The sequence below is a fragment of the Protopterus annectens genome, chromosome 3.part1 (assembly GCF_019279795.1).
Source record: "Protopterus annectens isolate FY-2018-M chromosome 3.part1, PAN1.0, whole genome shotgun sequence".
Lineage (NCBI taxonomy): Eukaryota > Metazoa > Chordata > Ceratodontiformes > Protopteridae > Protopterus > Protopterus annectens.
Window position 1 is genome coordinate 1,894,012,475 of NC_056732.1, and position 19,420 is coordinate 1,894,031,894.

Consider the following 19,420-nt stretch of genomic DNA (forward strand, 5'->3'; position numbering starts at 1 on the left):
CCTGCAGACATCTGACGTATGTCCCACATTAGTCATTTGAAGAGGTGGCAACCCTACCATAGGTACATCTTGCCTAGCAATAGTGTTAGGTGATTCTATACATGATTGCGTATTCTACACCTGGCAGTGGTCGTTTTACCCTTCAGAGCAGGCGCTATTAGTACAGGGGTAAATAATGCTGGTTTCACCTGTTCTGGACATCATTGACCATGATCTGCATGATATTCGGAGTAGCTTATCCCTGTTTTGCGCATATCCATATAGTCATATTTAAACGTTGCTTACCAGCAGTGGGCAATGCATATTCCCGGTAATGTGTGCTAAACATATAATCTGATGACCTGCATCCGACATGCATTACTCGTGCCTTCGGGATTACGTTACATCCCTTGCAGGACATGGGACCGGGAACATGCACGACGGTCACTGCATTTAACATATGGCCATCTGGGATTTGTACACGTGTTATGTCGTTTTGTACGTGGAGTATACTACAGCTGTTACTCCATACTGCACTCACATGGGTAACTCAGTTAGTTTACATATTGATGGGTCCAGTTAATGGTATGTCCATGTGATGTTTACTGGATGTGCTCTGGCATTGGGTATGCATATCACAGTGAGCCACACACTATACTGTGCTACACCTTCAAACGACCGTGGGTGGAGCATGCCGGGGTGACGAATACCTGTCATGGGTACACCCCATGCGTTGACACAACATCCATGATTATATTATGTGGAGCCCTTCATTAAAGCAGCAGGAATTCCATGCTGAGTGTGTGCAGAACAGTGCTTACACACATGTGCTCCCACGATTGCCTCTGCTCCTCTACGCGACAGTTGGTTACTCGATGTTGTGGCGACAGCGGACATTGTTTGCCCCATTTGATGTATGGCCTCTGAAAATCGGCCATGTACCTACCGATGTACCTGGGAACCTATACACACAGCACCACCATATGCTGATAGGCGCATGCACTGTTCAGGTGTTGACATTCCGTGTTCCAATAGCTGTTGTGTATACAATGTTTGAGGGTTGCCTATGTAGGATTCACACAGTGAGCCACCTATACATTACAATTTTCAGGTGGTCCTGCTTGTGTGCCATCCATTTTACTGTGTGTGCAGGTGGAGAGGTGTGTCCGTCCGTAGGGGCCTACACTGTCAGTGTATGTGCTATACATACCCTCTTTGCCAAGGCATAGGCATATTGGGCACGCCTCCGTCTGCCTACTGGGGCTGGCACAGTGTGTTCATGGTCTGTATCCCTCTGTGTCTGTGATGGCCTTGGCAATTGCGGTGGGCTATGATGGCCTTCACCATTTTGTCCTTGCTGAAGCTGTTTCCGCAGGATCATATTATGTAGCATGGCACATACTATGATGATGTGGGCACACATGCCTGGAGAGTACTGCAAGGCTCCACCAGATGTGTCCAAGCACCAGAACCGTGATTTCAGCATCCCAAACACACGCTCTATCATGATTCTGGTTTGTGCGTGTGCCTCATTATGGCGTTCTTGCATGGGTGTGTGTGCATTTCTGATGGGAGTCATCATCCACGGCTCCAGTGCATAGCCAGCATCCCCAACAAGGTGGCCATGTGGGATGTCCCCCCCTGATAAATACCTGATACAGCTGTGAGGCATGCCAGATATGGGAGTCATGGTAGTTTCCAGGGCTGCCACCACACACATCCATGATTATGCCCTGGGCATTGCACACAACCTGGAAGTTGATGGAGTGGAATCCCTTGCGGTTTATGTAGCACCTACCATGCTCACTGGGTGGTGACTTGATTTGTATGTGTGTGCAGTCTATCACACCCAGTACCTCCAGGTAGTGTGCCACATGGTGGAAGTGACGCATATTGCTGGCCAACTCCTCCTGAGTTCGGTGGAAGTATGTATGCTCATTGGCATGTGGTAACATGGCATCCAGGAACTGGTGTAGTACCCTAGTTGCTGATGCCTGTGAGATCCCCATTATATCACCAGATGGCAATTGAAAGGTACCTGTGGCTAGTATTCGTATGCTTACACATACCTTCGTGTCCACTGGGATGGGTTCCCCTCTGTTATTTCTGGTTCTCAGGCATGGCTGGCACAGCTCCACTATTTGCTGTAAGATGTCCCTGTCCACCCTGTAATGCTCTACTATCTCTGGATCATGTATCCCCTGGTAGGTTACCCTTGGTCTGAATACTCTTCTCCTCCTCCGGGGCCTGCGGTGGTTGTCGGCATCATCCCCACAACACTGTCAGTCTCTAACACATGCTGATGAATCACAGCTATGGCAGCTCCCAGCATGTACATTTTAAACGTTCCCTGTGTGTTTACACCTACGGTGCAGTGTTTGGGAATTCACAGGTGTGTGTAGGGTGCTTTCACACTTTATACTATTGTGCTGTGAACACCGATGATGTCATAGGGTGTGTATGTACGATCGTAGGTACAGGGTATCTTATGTGTTTTACTACCGGAACTACTATTGTGGTGCCTTTGGTGTTGAATTACATTTAGCTGCTGTGGATTACCTCTTGACCTTCCCTTTACATTTCTGCACGTTGCACCTACCATTTTCTGGCAAGCATCCTGCAGCCTACTTTCATTTGTACTTTCCTGGACCTGGCGTATCTTGCGTTATGTGTGCTAATGCCGGTCTGCTGTCAGTTTGCTTTGCTCTGCTGTGTCAGGTCTCCTATCTTTGCAATCCAGTACCTCCCCTCCTTTCTTTGCATTCCAATGCCTCCCCTATCCTGTTTTGCAGGTTTCTGCAAGCAGACTTGTCAGCTGCCGTCAATTGGCCATCGTGGGTTGATTGGTGTTGATTGCTCATTAGTACTCCAATTACCCTACTTTAGCATTTCCCTCTTTTCTTCCTCTGACCTTCCTGTTTGTGCTATTGTTCGCAGCACGTGCGTCCGATTACTGGGTTTTGGGCACGTTTTCATCCCCGTACACATGTGCTTTTGGGCACCATGTGTGCTCTCAACTAAATGATTCTATACCTTCCTCCCCACCCCTGTCCTGCAGCTTTTCTAGCAACGGACAGGCCAGATTTGCATTGCTCCAATGTGCTTACTGCTAGGGTGGCACACCCCTCTGCTGATGTCATGTATCTCCTCTGAGCCACTCCTCGGTGTTATACCGCTGCGCCGTATGGTACAACCTTCATCCGGCGGGACATTTGCGATTCAGTATTATCTGCCTCATTTGCATGGCATTGACTACTAATTCATAGTTACCACGCCGAATGCTATCACAGGCCCTTAGCAACCCTTGCACCTTGGTTGTGGTGTTCCATGCCTACCATTGTGTATTATGCTGTAAACCTAATTTATATTACATTGCGATTTTATGACATTTTTATATTATTTCTTTATGTTACAGCTTCCGCACACATGCCCTGCGGTTGTGCTGTGCGTTACTGTGGACATGACATTAAATGTTGTTATTTACGTGCATATTTTCTTATGCCATTGGCTGTGTATTTCGCCATTGGCATATGTTAATGTTGTGATACCTGGGTCTGGCCCGCTTCCATATCTCCGATGTTCTGTTTGGAAAAATGTAAACCGTGTTTTTTGGTTTACATTTCCGTGGGCTTACGCTACACCTGTACCACTTCATGAATCACTATATGCCCTCATTTGCATGGTGTGACACTGCGCATGGGGTGATTAGCATACCTAAGCCAGGGGCTGCGCAGTTCTGGCATATGCCGGTAGTGCATGTGGAATTGGATCGTACCTGAATCGCTCGATGGCCATATTTGGCATTATACCGCCTACGCAAAGCCTGCGCCTGGCGCAAGCTTCATGAATCCCGGGGATACAGTACCATGCAAGGTACATTTGTTTACATTCTTTGCATCGCTATCATTTTTACTGTTGATACATCATAGGGCAATGGGGTATTCACAAACTAATAGTGTTAACCATAGATGTATATACAGTTCCACTTCAAATAATTGAAAACCCATATCATCTAAATTCATATCATCTAAATCATAACATCTTAAACGCATAACATCAAATTTCATAACATCTAAAATTTGCATCACAACATTGAACACTACAAATCACATGAAAATAACATCCCCTCCACCTATAACAACACCAAATTAACAAACATACCTTTTACTATGTTTCTGCAGGGGAGGAAGCCCCCCGGCACCCTCCATGTGGGGGCTCCACCCCCCACACCCCTTAAATTAAATATACCAACTCTGAGATCACACTACATTGGGTAAAAGTTAATTTTCTAACCCCACTGTATCACAATCACCATAAAGAATGTACACATAATGTCTATATCACTTACCTGTATGTCCTAAAAAACACATGCAGAGTGAAAAAATAAACACTATATAAATAGTATAAATTCCTACACTACATAAATTACACTTATAGAAATATAAACTACATCTCATATTGATACCACAGGATTAACAGAATAATCTATAACATTTACATGTTTAATGATACACTCTTACATATTATACATTTTAGGTGTTATGAAATTTGATGATATGAATTTTAGATGTTAAGAGTTTTAGATGTTATGGTCTCAATGATATGAATTTAGATGATATGGGTTTTAGATTATTTGAAGTGTGACAGTTTATACATATGTTTTCAAAGTTGCTGTGGTTATAGTCTCTTCTGCTTTGATATAGGGGATGCCTGATGTTAGTTTGGCATCAGACTCTAATGATGATGGTGGCAGCCTTACAGTAGCACAGTCTGAGGACACAATGTCACGCTCAGCAATGATGCTGGAAAGGCAGAGTACTGCACACATCTAGTGACGGAGAAGTCTGTTCAATGTGGAACCTCCTCCAATGCTTTAGAGTCCATGAAAGGAAAGGGCACTCCCTGCATCATCACCCTTATCACATGTTCATGCACCTGCATTTGACAGTGACATCTATATGGATCATGGAAACAGGGGCAGGAGTGGCAGGTTAAAAGCCTTCACTGCCTTGCTCCCACTCATTGCCTAAAATGGGTGTCAGAATGGTTATTACAAAATAGAGGAACAAGGCTTTCATCTCGGCAGGAGACAATTGGAGTACTGCATGGCCCAGAAGATAAACTATGTGAACGTATGATCCAAATCATTGGCACATTTGACAGGCATGTGGTTTCCCTCACCGCCACCATAGAGTGATATGCTTCTGCACACCATGGACAGTGCCCGTCCCATTGTTGCCACTCATTTGTTTGTACTTTGGACATATCAAGTTCACATATTTCTACCAACTAAGCACTACCCACTGTTGGCATGCCTGTTGTGGCATGGTAAGGCTACCCAGACAGATATGAATTATGTGATAGTGAGACACATGGTACGGCCAAGTGCTTACCATGCCTTGGATCACTTCATCCATGTTAGCAGGTATTGTTGCTAGTATCACTCCTCAGAAGAGATGCACCAGTGGCCAGGGGCATTAATGATCTGCATCATTCCCACCTGAAGGTCCAGAACACCTATCACACACACACACACACACACACACACACACACACACACACACACACACACACACACACACACGCGCACATGCACATGCACACACGCACACGCACACACGCACACACACACACACACACACACACACATACACATGCACACATGCACACATGCACACACACACACACACACACACACACACACATGCACACACAGACACAATGCAACCTCATCTGTAGGAGCTGTTTCTCCTGGAACCCATTCTGAACAAATACTTCAGTATACTTATGCCACTCAGAAAGCATTTCTGCCCCTCTACACAGTATATTCAGCTCACACTCAGTCTACTGGTCATCACTCACACTCCCTTGACCAGTCTTCATTTTCCCTTTCCCAAAACTGTCCCCATTTCTGATTCCTGTTACTGTGCCACTCCCTACCTGCTCATTTTATGACAATGGTGCCCTCACTGCTGTGTTACATGGGTAAGTGATATACTATGTACAATATGGCCAGTCAATGCACTACAGAGCATACCCAGGTGTTCTACTGCATGGACATCTTTGTTGTGTGTAATTTGGCCCTTACTTGTGGTCCAGATCCTACCTCATTGTTAGTTTCACAGCGTATTGCATCCACCTTTGCCTCAAACAGTCTTTCCCTGCAGCTAGTTCTTCAAATGACTGCAAAACCAGCACCTTCTCCTCCACTGTATGTATGGTCCTCTGATACCTGCACTGGGTATTTGCAAACCACCATGTTATGGACAGTTCCACAGAAAGCAAATACCATACTGAAGGTCTCAGGAGCATACCACAACATACTACTAGAAGAATATAGGCAGTGAATGTGGGCCTTCATCAATCTAAACACACATACACACTCTAAGCAATGTTGCAGGTCTGTAATAGCATGGTGTAATATTGCATCTCAGTCATACTCTGAGGATTGTGTATGAGTGTCATGAGTCATGGGCTGCAGGGAATATTTGGCATCACATGTAAGATATCCATGTGGGAAGTCACTCCCACCCAATTGCTGGTATAGGCTGGATATGTGCTGGATACAGGAATCACAGAAAGGGACTGAGCAATAGACAGACACAGGTTATATAATACATTGTGCATTTCACACTACCATGTTGTTGATGGAGTAGAAACCCTTCTAGCTGATGTACTATTGTTTATGTAGACAAGAGGGGGCCTGTAAGTAATGAGGGTACAACCAGTGCTCCCTAGAGGCTTAGAAATTGGGTATTTTGTAGAATGCCTGAATAGTGTGTTTGTCTTCTGTTAGATCCTTGGGAAGCTCTTATAATCCTTTATATGCAGCAGTATTAACATCAGGGAACTGTGGTAGAATTCAGGTGGATGTCTGTGATATACCCAACATGTCTCAATGACCACTGAAAAGTCCCTGTGGGAAGTATTGCTAAAGCTACACATACATGACTGCCTGCATACATCAGTAATCCATATATCCCATGAGATTTCATCTCAGGATGGCACACATCTACCAGTTGCTGTATGGTGTCTCTGTCCATAACATAGCATTTGATTATTGTCCCTGTTGGAGAGGTGATAATGTACTAGGCTCTGTTGAATTAATCTGAAACACAGAAGATGACAACATTCCCTGTTATGGACAGTGGCTGCAAGATCAACTCCTAAAATATATTGCTTGGCTATCATGACTTTTTCTGCCAGCATTGTAGTGTGGTCTGTATCTCTGTCTGTGTTCACTGACAAATCACAATGTACAAAGATCCTCATGGGCACAGCTAACTGCATAAATTTTTATACATTTCTGAATAGCTCTATATCATTGTGTATCCTCATTTGCAGTTATGACTGATCTCACTACCATGATGCCATTTATTTCTGTATCATCATGCAGTTATAAGCATATGATGCACACGCTGCAGTTTCACGTGGCTGTACAACAGTATTACGTGTGTTGACAAATCAGCCCAACTCTGCATGTGACAGCCCTCTGCACAGTTTCACGTGGTTGTACAACAGTGTTACGTGTGTCTACAAATCAGCCTCCCCTGCTTGTGACAGTTCGCTGCACAGTTTCACTAAGCTATACATGGTGTCACATGGGTCTACAAATCAGACCTGCCCTACATGCCACAGCCTGCTGTTGGATTTTGCATAATTCATTGCATTATTTGTTTCAGAATTTAGCCCTGTTCTGTAAACATCATTCTTTTGTTTATAATACTTGTAAAAGGTGAATCCAACATTTACTGTTGTATAGTTTTGTTGCTAGAATGTTTATAGATTTTTCAATTAGTATTTAATAAAGGCCTGTTTATAATTTGAACAAAATATTTGATTCAGGCACCCTATACAACTTTCTGACATACTGAAGGAGACTTCTATCACATGTACCAAAAACTCACCCGTACATCCTAACCTCTAACTTATCCAAATTTAGTAAAGACATATTCATTACATCAATTAAAAAAATTAAAAAATGGTAGAGATTAAAAACTCTCCACCTAGATGATGCCCTGTGGCACTTTTACTTAAGTATTTGTCAGCTTCCTAAATTATCTTGAATCCTTAAGGCACAAAAGGGTAATGTAAAACCCTGCCCCCTGGCTTGCAAAACCCAGAAAACAACTTATGTGACTAATGGACAAAGCTTGGAAATCCTGGCACCAAAGAAAGCTAAATCATCCATACATCACTATAAGAAACTATAAAATCAACCCAAACCAGAAGTGAAAAACTGCTAAAATATGATAAACTGCAGCAATGTTCTCCAAACCAGCCACTACAATAACCTTAAGTTATTGTGGTAATCTATACATAGCCTGCTAAACTCTGGCCATCCTACCATCACTCATCTATACCAGGCTAATTCAGTGCTCACTATTTAGACTCTGTGATCTCCCTGATTAACCTCAACACGCACACACACACACACACACACACACACACACACACACACACACACACACACACACACACACACACACACACACACACACACACACACACACACACACACACACACAATATCACCCTCAATAATCCTGCTCTGTTCCTCTTCACCATAATAATGCTGTTTCTACAATTTCTGTCGAAAAAATTGGTGAAGCTCAAACACTTCACCTCAGCTGCAGATAACATCTTTTAAGAATACGTGAAAATACTTGCTCAATCTCTGGCATACCCAGTTTTATTCTCAATAAATATATCCATCCTGGAAAATTATGTCCCTATTATCTGGGGAAAAAAACTCTCATAATCCCTGTTTGGGAAGATATCAGCTCTGTTGATCTCAGCAATTACTCTTCCATTGATCTTTTATCTCCTTTGAATAAAATACTTCTGAAATATATCACTAATGATAGCCTAGTCTCCCTAACAGAGCATGGCTTCTGACCCCATCGCAGCAGTAATTGCCAATACATTTCACCAACCAAATCAGCCAGCACAGGAACTCTGGCAAAGTAGTGTCTTCCCTATTCCCTATTCCCTATTCCTTGATTTATCCAAAGCTTTCAGTACTGCATCCCACCAACTGACTGTCCGAACTAGGCCTTGAACACTTCTTTTCTTGGTTCCTCAGCTTCTTGCCAGACAGGAACCTGTGACATGACTTGAGGAAAACTCCTGTTTCTCACCCATATCTATAGGAGTTCCATGAGGTTCAGATCTAACTCCAGTATTGTTTAGTGTTTTCACTAATGACTTACATAAAGCCTCCAAAGAAGCCACTCTCACTTGATATGCAGATGGCATCACACTCATATGCAGAGACAGCACCTTACCTGAACTTCAAGAAAAAAAAACATTTCTTCCATTGAGTTATGGCTTAAAAAATCTCACCTCCTTTTAAATTATACAAAAAAAATCAAGGTTATGCTATTTATACCTATCAATGGAAAAAGCAGCTTTTATCTGTCTGCAGTCAGCAAAATTCCAGTTGAACCCCCCCCCCCCCACACACACACACTAAACTCTTGGTGTCAGCATCAGTGAGTAGTTAATGTTTGACCTCCACTTCCATAAAGCCTTCAAAAACATCATGTTAGGACTGACTTATAGATGAAAATACTACCCAAAATAATGTATTTTCATTGCAGACCTGTATACTAATGGGGAACTTATCAGGAATATATAGATGTCACAAAGACATGCATCTGGAGCATTTCTCCCTGGGCATCCGCTGAAAATTAGCTTTGTTCCAAGTTGGACTTTGCCGGTCGACGAATGTTAAATAAATAAATAATATATAATAAAATATGGGACTACAATTGACGTAGTTCTGCGCTTCACTAGCCAAAACTTGATGTAATGGTTCTTTTAATGAATAATTAATATTTCCTTACTCTCCTTATTAATCTGTTATTTATGTATGAACATTTTACTGGTTAGATGGAGGTTTTTTTAAGTGATTATAAAGGTTCCTATTTATCCGTCTTTAGGTTGTCAAGAGTCACATATTACTTGTTAGTCTATTATTAAGCTATGCAATTTATTCCAAGCTATCCAATTCATTTGTCTTTAGGTTGGGGTGACTCACCTATTAGATGTAAGTCTATTATTAAGGTGTATATGAGCACTTTACTGGTTAGATTATGTTTGTTTGTATTTAGGGGGGGGGTAGCTTTATTTTTCTTTGAAGTGATTAGAAAGGTTCCAATTCATTTGTTTTTAGGTTGGGAAGAGTAACATGTTTATGAAAAAATATTTATGTTTATGAAAAAATATTTAATCAGCAATCAGTATTATGTAGAATTCAAATATATCTTGTAAAGGCTCATGAAATGAAAATGACATTTCTTAATGTGATTAAAGAGTTTATACATTTTCTCATGAGTATAGATTTCATTACCATCCCTTGCAAATGTATTCATAGTGAGAACATATAAAAAGTAAATGTTATACATTTTGGTAATGTTTGAAAACTGGGAGAGGTTCAATATTAATTTTTTCAGCCATAACCCAGGCCAAAGACAAAATAGTACACAGACTAGAAAATGCAACATGAAAAAATAAAATATTAAAGAAAGTACATACATGCCATTATTAAATAGGAGGAGCAAACAGCACAAACTGTTGGAAGGTATTGACAAAGAAAACTGCAGGGGACAATAGAATAACATTACAACACAAAAAATAAATTGTATTATTCAGAAATGAAAGACAATACATGACTTACTGCATCATCTTGTGATTTCAGTTGAGAGTATGGAAACATCCTGATAGCCATGAATCTTAATGCCTTACTCAGGAATAGACTCAAAATACAATATATGTAGACCAAGAGGAGGCTGCTCATACATGAAATGATACTGCAAATTTCAGCAACAGTGGGAAAACTTACACATCACTTATGTACACTGTTAAAAGAGGTCAAAGGTGAATACAAGGCTAATTGCTGTGGAGGACCATTTGAGCCTAGCCAATGACCTTAGGTCAGAATTGTTGCGGTAACGTTGTTGCCTTGCAGTAAGACGCTGTCCAGTTCGATTCGCAGCTAGAACGTCTTCTGCGTGGATACATGCGTGAATGGGTGTACCTTCGTTGAAGGTTGTGCATCAGGGCTGGTAACTCAGCATGTAAAAATCAACTACCAATCATTAGCGGACCGGAGTTCCACTGTGGCGACCCCTAACCGGGAAAAGTCGAAAGACACAACAACAACCTTGTGTTTGAGAGGTAAAGACTTTAATCATTATACTAAACCCACACAAATGTTAACAGTTTCATCCTTTTTTGCATACATTGTTTAAGTATACTGCCTTATTTCACATTAATTAATGAAACATTTATACTGTCCAAGAATTGTAGAAAGCTTGATAATGCCAGAAGTTACATTTCTTCAGTGTTTATAACCATCCTGCTATTTTATGTACAGCTTCTTCATAAAACAATTTCAGATGTGAACCATTTTCACTTTTTTATGAATTGTATATTCTCTTGGTATTTTATTTTATGTATTTTTATTTATTTATTTTACATTTGTTGACTGGGAAATTTTGACTGAGCACAAGCCCTTTTTCAGTGGAGTACTGGGGAGAAAAGCTCCAAAAATATGTACAAAGCGATTAACACAGAGGTAGAGGTATTAAGCTGTTTCAGGTTGCATACAGTTTTTAACAACTTAAATAATACTATAAACAAAAGGATAATAACAAAAAAGTATAAGTAATATGTAACTGTTAAATAAATTTGTTAATATAAGGTTCAGTAAACAGAGTATAACAAAAGCTTAGGAAGTTAAATAGAAAGTTTGCTAGTTGGGGTTTAGTGAGCAGAGTGAAGCACTAGATTTGAGGTGGTTACAATGTATGTTATTCAGGCTAAGTATTAAGAACTAGTTAGACAGTATTGTTACTTCAATGTTTACTATGCTGTTTTCACAGGTTTATGTGGTTCTTTAAATATGGGTATCACCAGTTGGGAGGGTGGCCTAATGGTTAAGGTGCTTGCCTTATAAGCTCAAGGTGCAGGGTTTGAGTCTCACAAAGGATAATTGGCTAGGTTTAAAATGCCTCACAAGGGCAGTTAGCTTAGTACTAACCTATGAACCTATATTGTTAAGTGTTGTATCAGTGTTTGCAATGTTGTGTTTACATAAACCTCAAAACTGAAATAAACAAGACATGCTGGAGGGACAGATTCATAACCCAGATACTCCCTTCACTCTGGAATAAAATCCCAGTCCAGGTTAGGCAGAGTCCCTCATTGACACTCTTCAAGAGAAATCTTGATGAGCGGATGGGAGATCGTAGGTTTACCCTGGGTATCACTTCTGTGTCACTGTTAGACAGAGGCACCGTATACTAACCTCGAAAAAGGGCATAGCAAAATAAATTTAAAATGGGTGGCGAAAGCCATACACACTCTGGCTAGGCTTATAAATGCCCTAGGGCAGATAGCCTAGTATGAACCTATGATCCAAATGTGTTTTTCTCTAATCATGAACTTGTCTGGTGGCCTGTTCTATGTACTTTTGTTTTGCCTAATGTGTTCTTCCTTTGAAAATGTCTAGTTTCTTTCAGTAGCCAAATGCTCATTCTCACTTAAGGGAAAATCTACCATTTTCTGTTTGATTCTCCAATTAGTTGAATGAGTAGATTTTTGCATGATTTCAGCCTCCCTTAATTCTTATTAATGCACTCATCGGCATTCTTGAATTCTTACATTCTCATGTGGGTACGAATGTGTAATACTGTTAATCTTAATACTCTGGACTTCCTGAGCTTTCATTTTACCTTTTGAGCATTACACTGCAGATTTTACATTGACCTCATACCCATGCTGTTACTTTTGGTTGTTATATTATCATGTAAAAATTCTGTCAGTGGTACTTTTCCTATTTTTTGCCACATTTCCTGTAAAAAGGTGAACATTTTAAGATTATACAAAAGTTTTCTTCATGTAATTAAGATTTATGTAATACTTTACTTTTCTCTTTCAGAGTTTAATCAGAAAAGTATGGCATTGAGTGATTTGATGTTCCGTGATAATGAAAAAAATAGGGACCTTGCTATTCGTTTACATCAAGAAATAGTTTTATGTATAGAAAGAAATTTTAATACTACCAATAAAGTGAGTGACATCTGTAATAAGTACCTCAATACCAGTTTTGAACACATTAAGATGAACACCTCTGACAAGATTGAAGAGAACTGTAATATTCTGAATACACAAATAAGTTCTATCCAGAAATGTCTTATCAAGATGGACCAGGAATTAAAGGATGCCTTGGAACCAGAAGTTTATAGACTGCTTTGTGATGTTTCTGTTTCTGTTTCTGAGAAACAACTAGCATTAAGCAAACATATGAAAAAAATTGAACGGATTGGCCACATTTCATCTGTTATTGCTGTTACTGTTATATGGCCAGTATTGAGTGTTATACTATGTAAAACTGTAGAGAACATAAATAAAGTTGCTGCATGTTGTTTTGGGGCTCTCCCAGTGACTCTTTTCTTTGGAGCAATTGCCATTTTAATAAGCTATTTTGCTGGCAAAAAAGAGAGAGAAGTACTTGATAAGGCTATAAAAGAATATAAAGAAGTACTGTCTCATCTTAATCCAAATACTGAACGCTATCAATTTGCAGTAATGAAAGCATGCATAAAACTGGATATCCCATGGGAAAAGTAAAATCAGTGTAATGTATTTTTATTTATTATTTCTTTTTCAAATGCAAGCTTTACTTACATGTAATATAGAGTTTTAATTAGTGCTTTAGTATTGACTGCTCAAATATGCCTTCAGCTGACAGTAACAAAATCACTATTTACGAATCTTATTAATAAATGGAAATTTCAAGATAAGATGATAGTTATCTGAATCTAAGCCAACCTTTTAAGGGTAAGGCTAACTAAAGGCTCATTAAAGTAGGTTTGGAACACCACATACCTACGTGAGGTTCTAATAATCTGATATATCACTGGTCCAAATGCCTCCAGGACTAATTGTGCAAACCTAGATAGACAAGGATCCAGAGATCATGTGTTAAGATGTACACCAGAGATAAGATTACAGGTCATCAATGTCAGGAATGGCAAGATCTTCCCAGATTAAACTAAAGAATACTCACAGTGACCATCTGCAAAACAAAAATGCTTGGAGTTATTAAAGTTTTAACATAGGCAATTTGGGCAGAAAAGTGGTGGGTAGACAAGTCACATTCTTCGGATGTGAGAGTGAGAGAGAAAAAATGCTGGATATTGAGATGTTGTAGGTTGGAAAAGCAGTCAACCACTAAAAATAAAGCTGTGGGATGGTTAGAAGCTTCAGCAATCTGTCTGGAAAGATATGCTGACTTAATATGGCAAATCTCAGAATGATGTAATGAAAAATTAGTTTTTCTTCCAGGGTACCAGTCTGCCTCTATCTTTATTCTAATCTATGACCAATCCACCTCAGGGACCAGCCTTTTAGTTATAAACTAGAGACATTATCTTGTTTCTTTCCATCACCTATTGCATACATTGGTCCATAAAAATAACTCAAAGGTTAGAGGTCATGCATGAAATGAGTTCTTGTCTTATCTGAATTTCCCTGATTAAAATTTAATTTAACATTTAATAAATCAGATTTCTTTTACTGGTGAATAACAGTTGCATATATATAATATGGATGTCTTTGACTTAAGCACATTTCTAACTGCAGCAGTAGAAACATCATTGTACAGTATCTGGAATAAAAAAAAATCATTACTGAATTTGTCTTAGTATATCAGTGAAAGCTGTGCAATCCAGTAGGAACCCTTCTGAAGTTAAGGCCATTGTCCATGGCCTGTGGATGATTAAATTTGAAGTTGATTGCAAATTAGGAGCAGTCATAGAATTTCCCAATCACACAAATGTTCTCCAGGAAGGGATGACACATACAAATAAATTGTGACATAGCTGTGGACTACAACTAAATTCCAATAAATGCATTATAGTATCCTTCAGGGAATCATCCACTCCTAGCAACTATCATATTGACAACACACCCCTTAGATTTAACCCAGTAGTCAGGGAATTATGGACACACATGAACAATAATCTAGCCTTTGACCATCATGTGTCTGCATTAGTGAGAAAATCATTCTGTGCTGTGCAACTTATCAACAAAGGTATGTCATCTAGGTAGGTCCAAGGAGATCATTGTTAAGCATTCATCAGACCTATCGAGTATAATGCCCCCTTTAGTATGTACCTAACCAGGCATCTCCAACAACTAGAATGAACACAGTGGTTCCTATCATAAAATGAATACACGGTGTAAGTAACATGTCCTGCGGAGACTGCCTCAAGGCTCTATCCCTATATTCTGTCTCCTACAGGCTTTTGAGGGGAAATCTATGCATGCCACACAGGGCATTGTCAGATGGACCTCCTGCATATCCACAAAACAAACAGCACCAGAATTATCCATTCTGCAGGCTTAAACCTTGACTGTGATATAAATAGGACCATAGGAGTTGTAGGTATGTATCTCGGAGACTACGCTGTTTTTGGAAGAGCTCACTATCCATGTGATGCAGAATTCTTCCTTAACCAAATTCAAGTGCAACTTGAACAATTGGATGGGAAACTGAAACTTCATCCCTGATTTGGCACCCATTTCTCTCATGGACACAGGCAGCCTGTAAATATTTCACCTCCCAAGCCCCTGCTTACACTTATCAAGGATATCAGAACTTGTCAGAGATTTGGGATGCATGTCTAGGCTTAAAAAGGCCCTTGTGATTGTTAGCCTAGTAAACACCTATGAGTCTATTGGACATTAATAGATACAAAGAAAGCAGGAGATATCCAAGAATGCTTTAGCAAAACTGAGTAATTTAAGAACCCAGGAATATGGAGTTTTTTCTTAGAAATTAGTCAATAATCTAATTAAGTTGTGTTTTCATGTCTCTTGAATAAATATATTGTTTAACTACTAAATATACTAATACTCAACCTTCAGCCTTCTTGGCATATTTACAGTTCATAACTAATAACCCAAGGATGTGCTACAGCAGAACTTACTTTTCCATCTGCATTGTGTTTTGCATTAAATACATAATGCTTCACCGGAACATGTTAATGTAGAAGTCAAACCAGATTGGTCACATATGATATTAAAATGCAATTTAATTGTTCCTTTTTGGAATTAATTCAAAACATTTTCTCAGGCACAGTGGAGTGATAAATGTTATATATCTGACTCACTTATTTTGTTTAATGCTCCAGTACCAGATGTTGTCCCCAGATAACAGTTGCCTCTCCTCTGGTCGATTTTATCAATAGTTAGAAAATTGGAAATGTACAACTGCTCTTTTTTTGATGATGTTCTTATTTTAGCTAAACGTGTATGCAGGAAAGAACTTTCTGCTTTAAACACAAGGACATGAAATATTACTCATCCGAAAATACATTGGCAAAAACTTAATGATCTATTGGAAAAGTGTTGGTGATTTGTTTTACTGTAATACTGCTGTGGACTCGTATATAGTTATCTTTTTGTTCTTTTGTTATATTTGAATTGTATTTTTTTCAAGTTTATAAAACTAATAAAAATAAAAAAAATAAATGTAGAAATGTTGTTACTCTTATTTTCTGCCTTTATCAGCAATAGTTGTGCTGCATACAATGTGAGGGAAAAGATATCAAATACGTGCTACTTTTGTGGTCAACTAATCAGTATAGAAATACATACAAGGCTTTTGATTCATACTGAGCCATTTATAAAGTACATTATTTACTTCAGAGTTTTCCACATCATAAAACAACATAGCAATAAAGGTTCTTATTATCACCAGATTTATTTATGCTTACTGACATTTGTCAGCTTTCTGTCTTCCTTGTCTGTAGAACCCGTTCGCCCTCCTCACCTTTCAGCTCCTCTAGTTCCTCACCAGTTATCCCTTCTCCTATCCCAGTCACATTTCAGTATTCTTTAACCATTTGCTGTTACTCCAGTTCCTCTTTCACCAAATCCCAATTTAGTAGTCAGTGCGGTACTTGCATTATCATTCACACGTCTCCTTACGATGTGTTGTTGCCTAAGCGACTTTTCTCGATCTCGTTGATTTTGTTTCCTATGTGATATTTGAGAAATGACTTGCGTTTATATTTTCTGATGTGTTTCTGTTACTTTATGCATATTTAAGGTAGTGGCTTTAAGTCACACTCCCAACTCTGATCTCTATTGTTCATTTATTTGTTTGTTTGTTGGTTTGTCTTTGACCTACATAATGGAGAAAAAGGTTATATGTACCAGCTACTTATAGATTAAGAAATTAATAAACAAACTACCATGGATAGTAATGTTGTTGTTTCTCTACTAAATATTCTGAACACTTTTTCATTCTTTTTTCAGCTACATACTTGCAATTAATAAGCATCAACTGTATCAGTACCTTAACAGGTTCATAGGTTGGTACTAGGCTATCGGCCCTAGGGCCTATGCAAGCCTAGCCATAACAATTCCCTGGTTATTTCTTCCCACAGTATTTACTTCTCCAGGCCCCTGTCTAGCAGGGCGACTGACATGATCCCCGGGGTGAATTTCCTATCTCCCATCCAGTCATCAAGGTTCCTTTTGAAGAGGGCCAATGAGGTGCTCTGCTTGACATGTATGGGCAGTCTATTCCAGAGTATGGGGAGTATCTGGGTCAGTAACCTATCCCTCCAGCATGTTTTGTTCATTGTGATGACAAGGTTTAGATCCCTGGAATGTGTGGCTCTGAGGGATTGAGATTTCTTTAAGTGGAGCATGTCCAACAGCTCAGGGTTTGACATGGCCTTGTAAGTTAAGCAGAGATCGCCTCTGAGTAGATGATATGCCACAGAGTATAGCTGGAGTTTTTTTAGACGGTCAGTATATGGCATCTGCTTTAGGCCTGTGATTCTTTTAGTGAAGTATTTCTGTGGCCTTTCCAGTTGTTGCAGATGTCTTGTGAGGTACATACCAAATGGGGCATTATACTCTATAATGGGTTTAATGAGGGATGAGTACAGTGGGACAATGACCTCCTTTTTTCTGGATGAAAAGCCCTTAGTGATGATGTGTGCCACATAGAAGGATTTCCTGACTGTTGTGGCAATGTGGTTATCGAAAGTGAGACCACTGTCCACCTGTGTCCCTAAGTCACTTATCAAACTTTTGATGTTTAGTGTCCTGCGACCTATGTGGTAATTCATGGGTACATGTTTTTTCCAAAGGGGATAACTATACATTTCTTGGCATTAAACTTGAGCCCATGGCTCTGGCACCAGGCATCTGTTTCTGTAAGGTGCTTTTGTACAATATCCACATCATTTGGGGATTCAATAATGGCTCCCAGTTTGCAGTCATCTGCAAACTTTGTTAGCCAGAGTCCCTTAGTGTTGGCCTATTCTTCAGAGAAGTAGATGCCAAACAAGAGTGGTCCCAGGACTGAACCCTGAGGTACTCCACTTGTCACTTGTCTGGAGCTGGATTTGGAGTCGGCTACTTTTACTATCTGGGTTCTGTCAGTAAGCCACTTAGCAACTCATCGAGTGACGTAGGGATTTATGCACAGCTTAGTAAGTTTATCTATGATTCCAGAGTGGGGGATGGTGTCAAAGGCTTTGGCGAGGTCCAGATAGGCTATGTGGACTCCTTTACCCTTGTCCACAGCTCTGGAGACTGATTCGAAGAAGTCAATCGGATTCAGGAGACAAGATCAGCCCTTCACAAACCCAAACTGGGTGGGGTCCAGGTTTGAAGGTTGTCAATGTCTTTGGTTATAAGTTCCATGATAATGCGTTCCATGCCCTTGCAGATCAGGCTTGTCAGACTGATGGGATGGTAGTTCCCAGGATCTAAGGTGGATCCTCCCTTGTGGAGCAGGATAACTGTAGCTGTGCGCCACTCAGTGGGCACGAAGCCTGAGGTGAGGCTATGATTAAACATGACACTTGGGTGGGTTGCCAGTTCATTTTGTAGTTCATGTAGTACACAGCCTAGGATGTCATCTGGTCTATTGGATGCTGTATTCTTAGCTTTGGAGAGTGCGGTTTCTTCCTGTGTGGCCATGATTATCGGAATTTGGCAATCTTTTGGTATTGAAATGGGCCTTTTAGGGGGTGAGATTGGGGTGAAGTTGGCACTAAATTGATCTGCCAGGATATTGGCAATATCCTTGGGATCAGTATATTTAATGCCATTCTGTTGTAACTCAGAGCAGATCTGAGCATTGCCATTTAGATTCTTGAAATAACTATAGAATGCCTTGTGATTGTCTTTGGAATCTTTGGCAATTTTATTTTCGTAACTAGCTTTTGAGGATTTTATGAGGGATCTCAGCTTTTTACTGAAGCTAGTGAGGGAGTTTTTTGCATCCTGGGATTTTCCTCTTTTTGCAACAGTTTCTTCCTTCTGTTGTATAGTTTGTTTATAGCAGGGGACCACCAGATTGGCTTCCGTTTTTTGGAGAAGAGCAAATTGGTTCTATTTGGGA

At 40.1% G+C, this 19,420-nt stretch overlaps 1 protein-coding gene across 1 annotated transcript in view; it reads left to right on the forward strand.

Moving 5' to 3' along the window:
• Positions 1–15,011, forward strand: part of LOC122798811 (single-pass membrane and coiled-coil domain-containing protein 3-like) — a 91,851-nt gene extending 76,840 nt beyond the window's left edge. Inside the window, exon 2 of the mRNA XM_044067933.1 lies at positions 12,926–15,011. Coding sequence (XP_043923868.1) covers positions 12,943–13,617 — 675 coding nt within the window. The 5' untranslated portion in view covers positions 12,926–12,942 and the 3' untranslated portion in view covers positions 13,618–15,011. The remainder of the gene's footprint in view (positions 1–12,925) is intronic.
• The last annotated feature ends 4,409 nt before the right edge of the window (positions 15,012–19,420 follow it).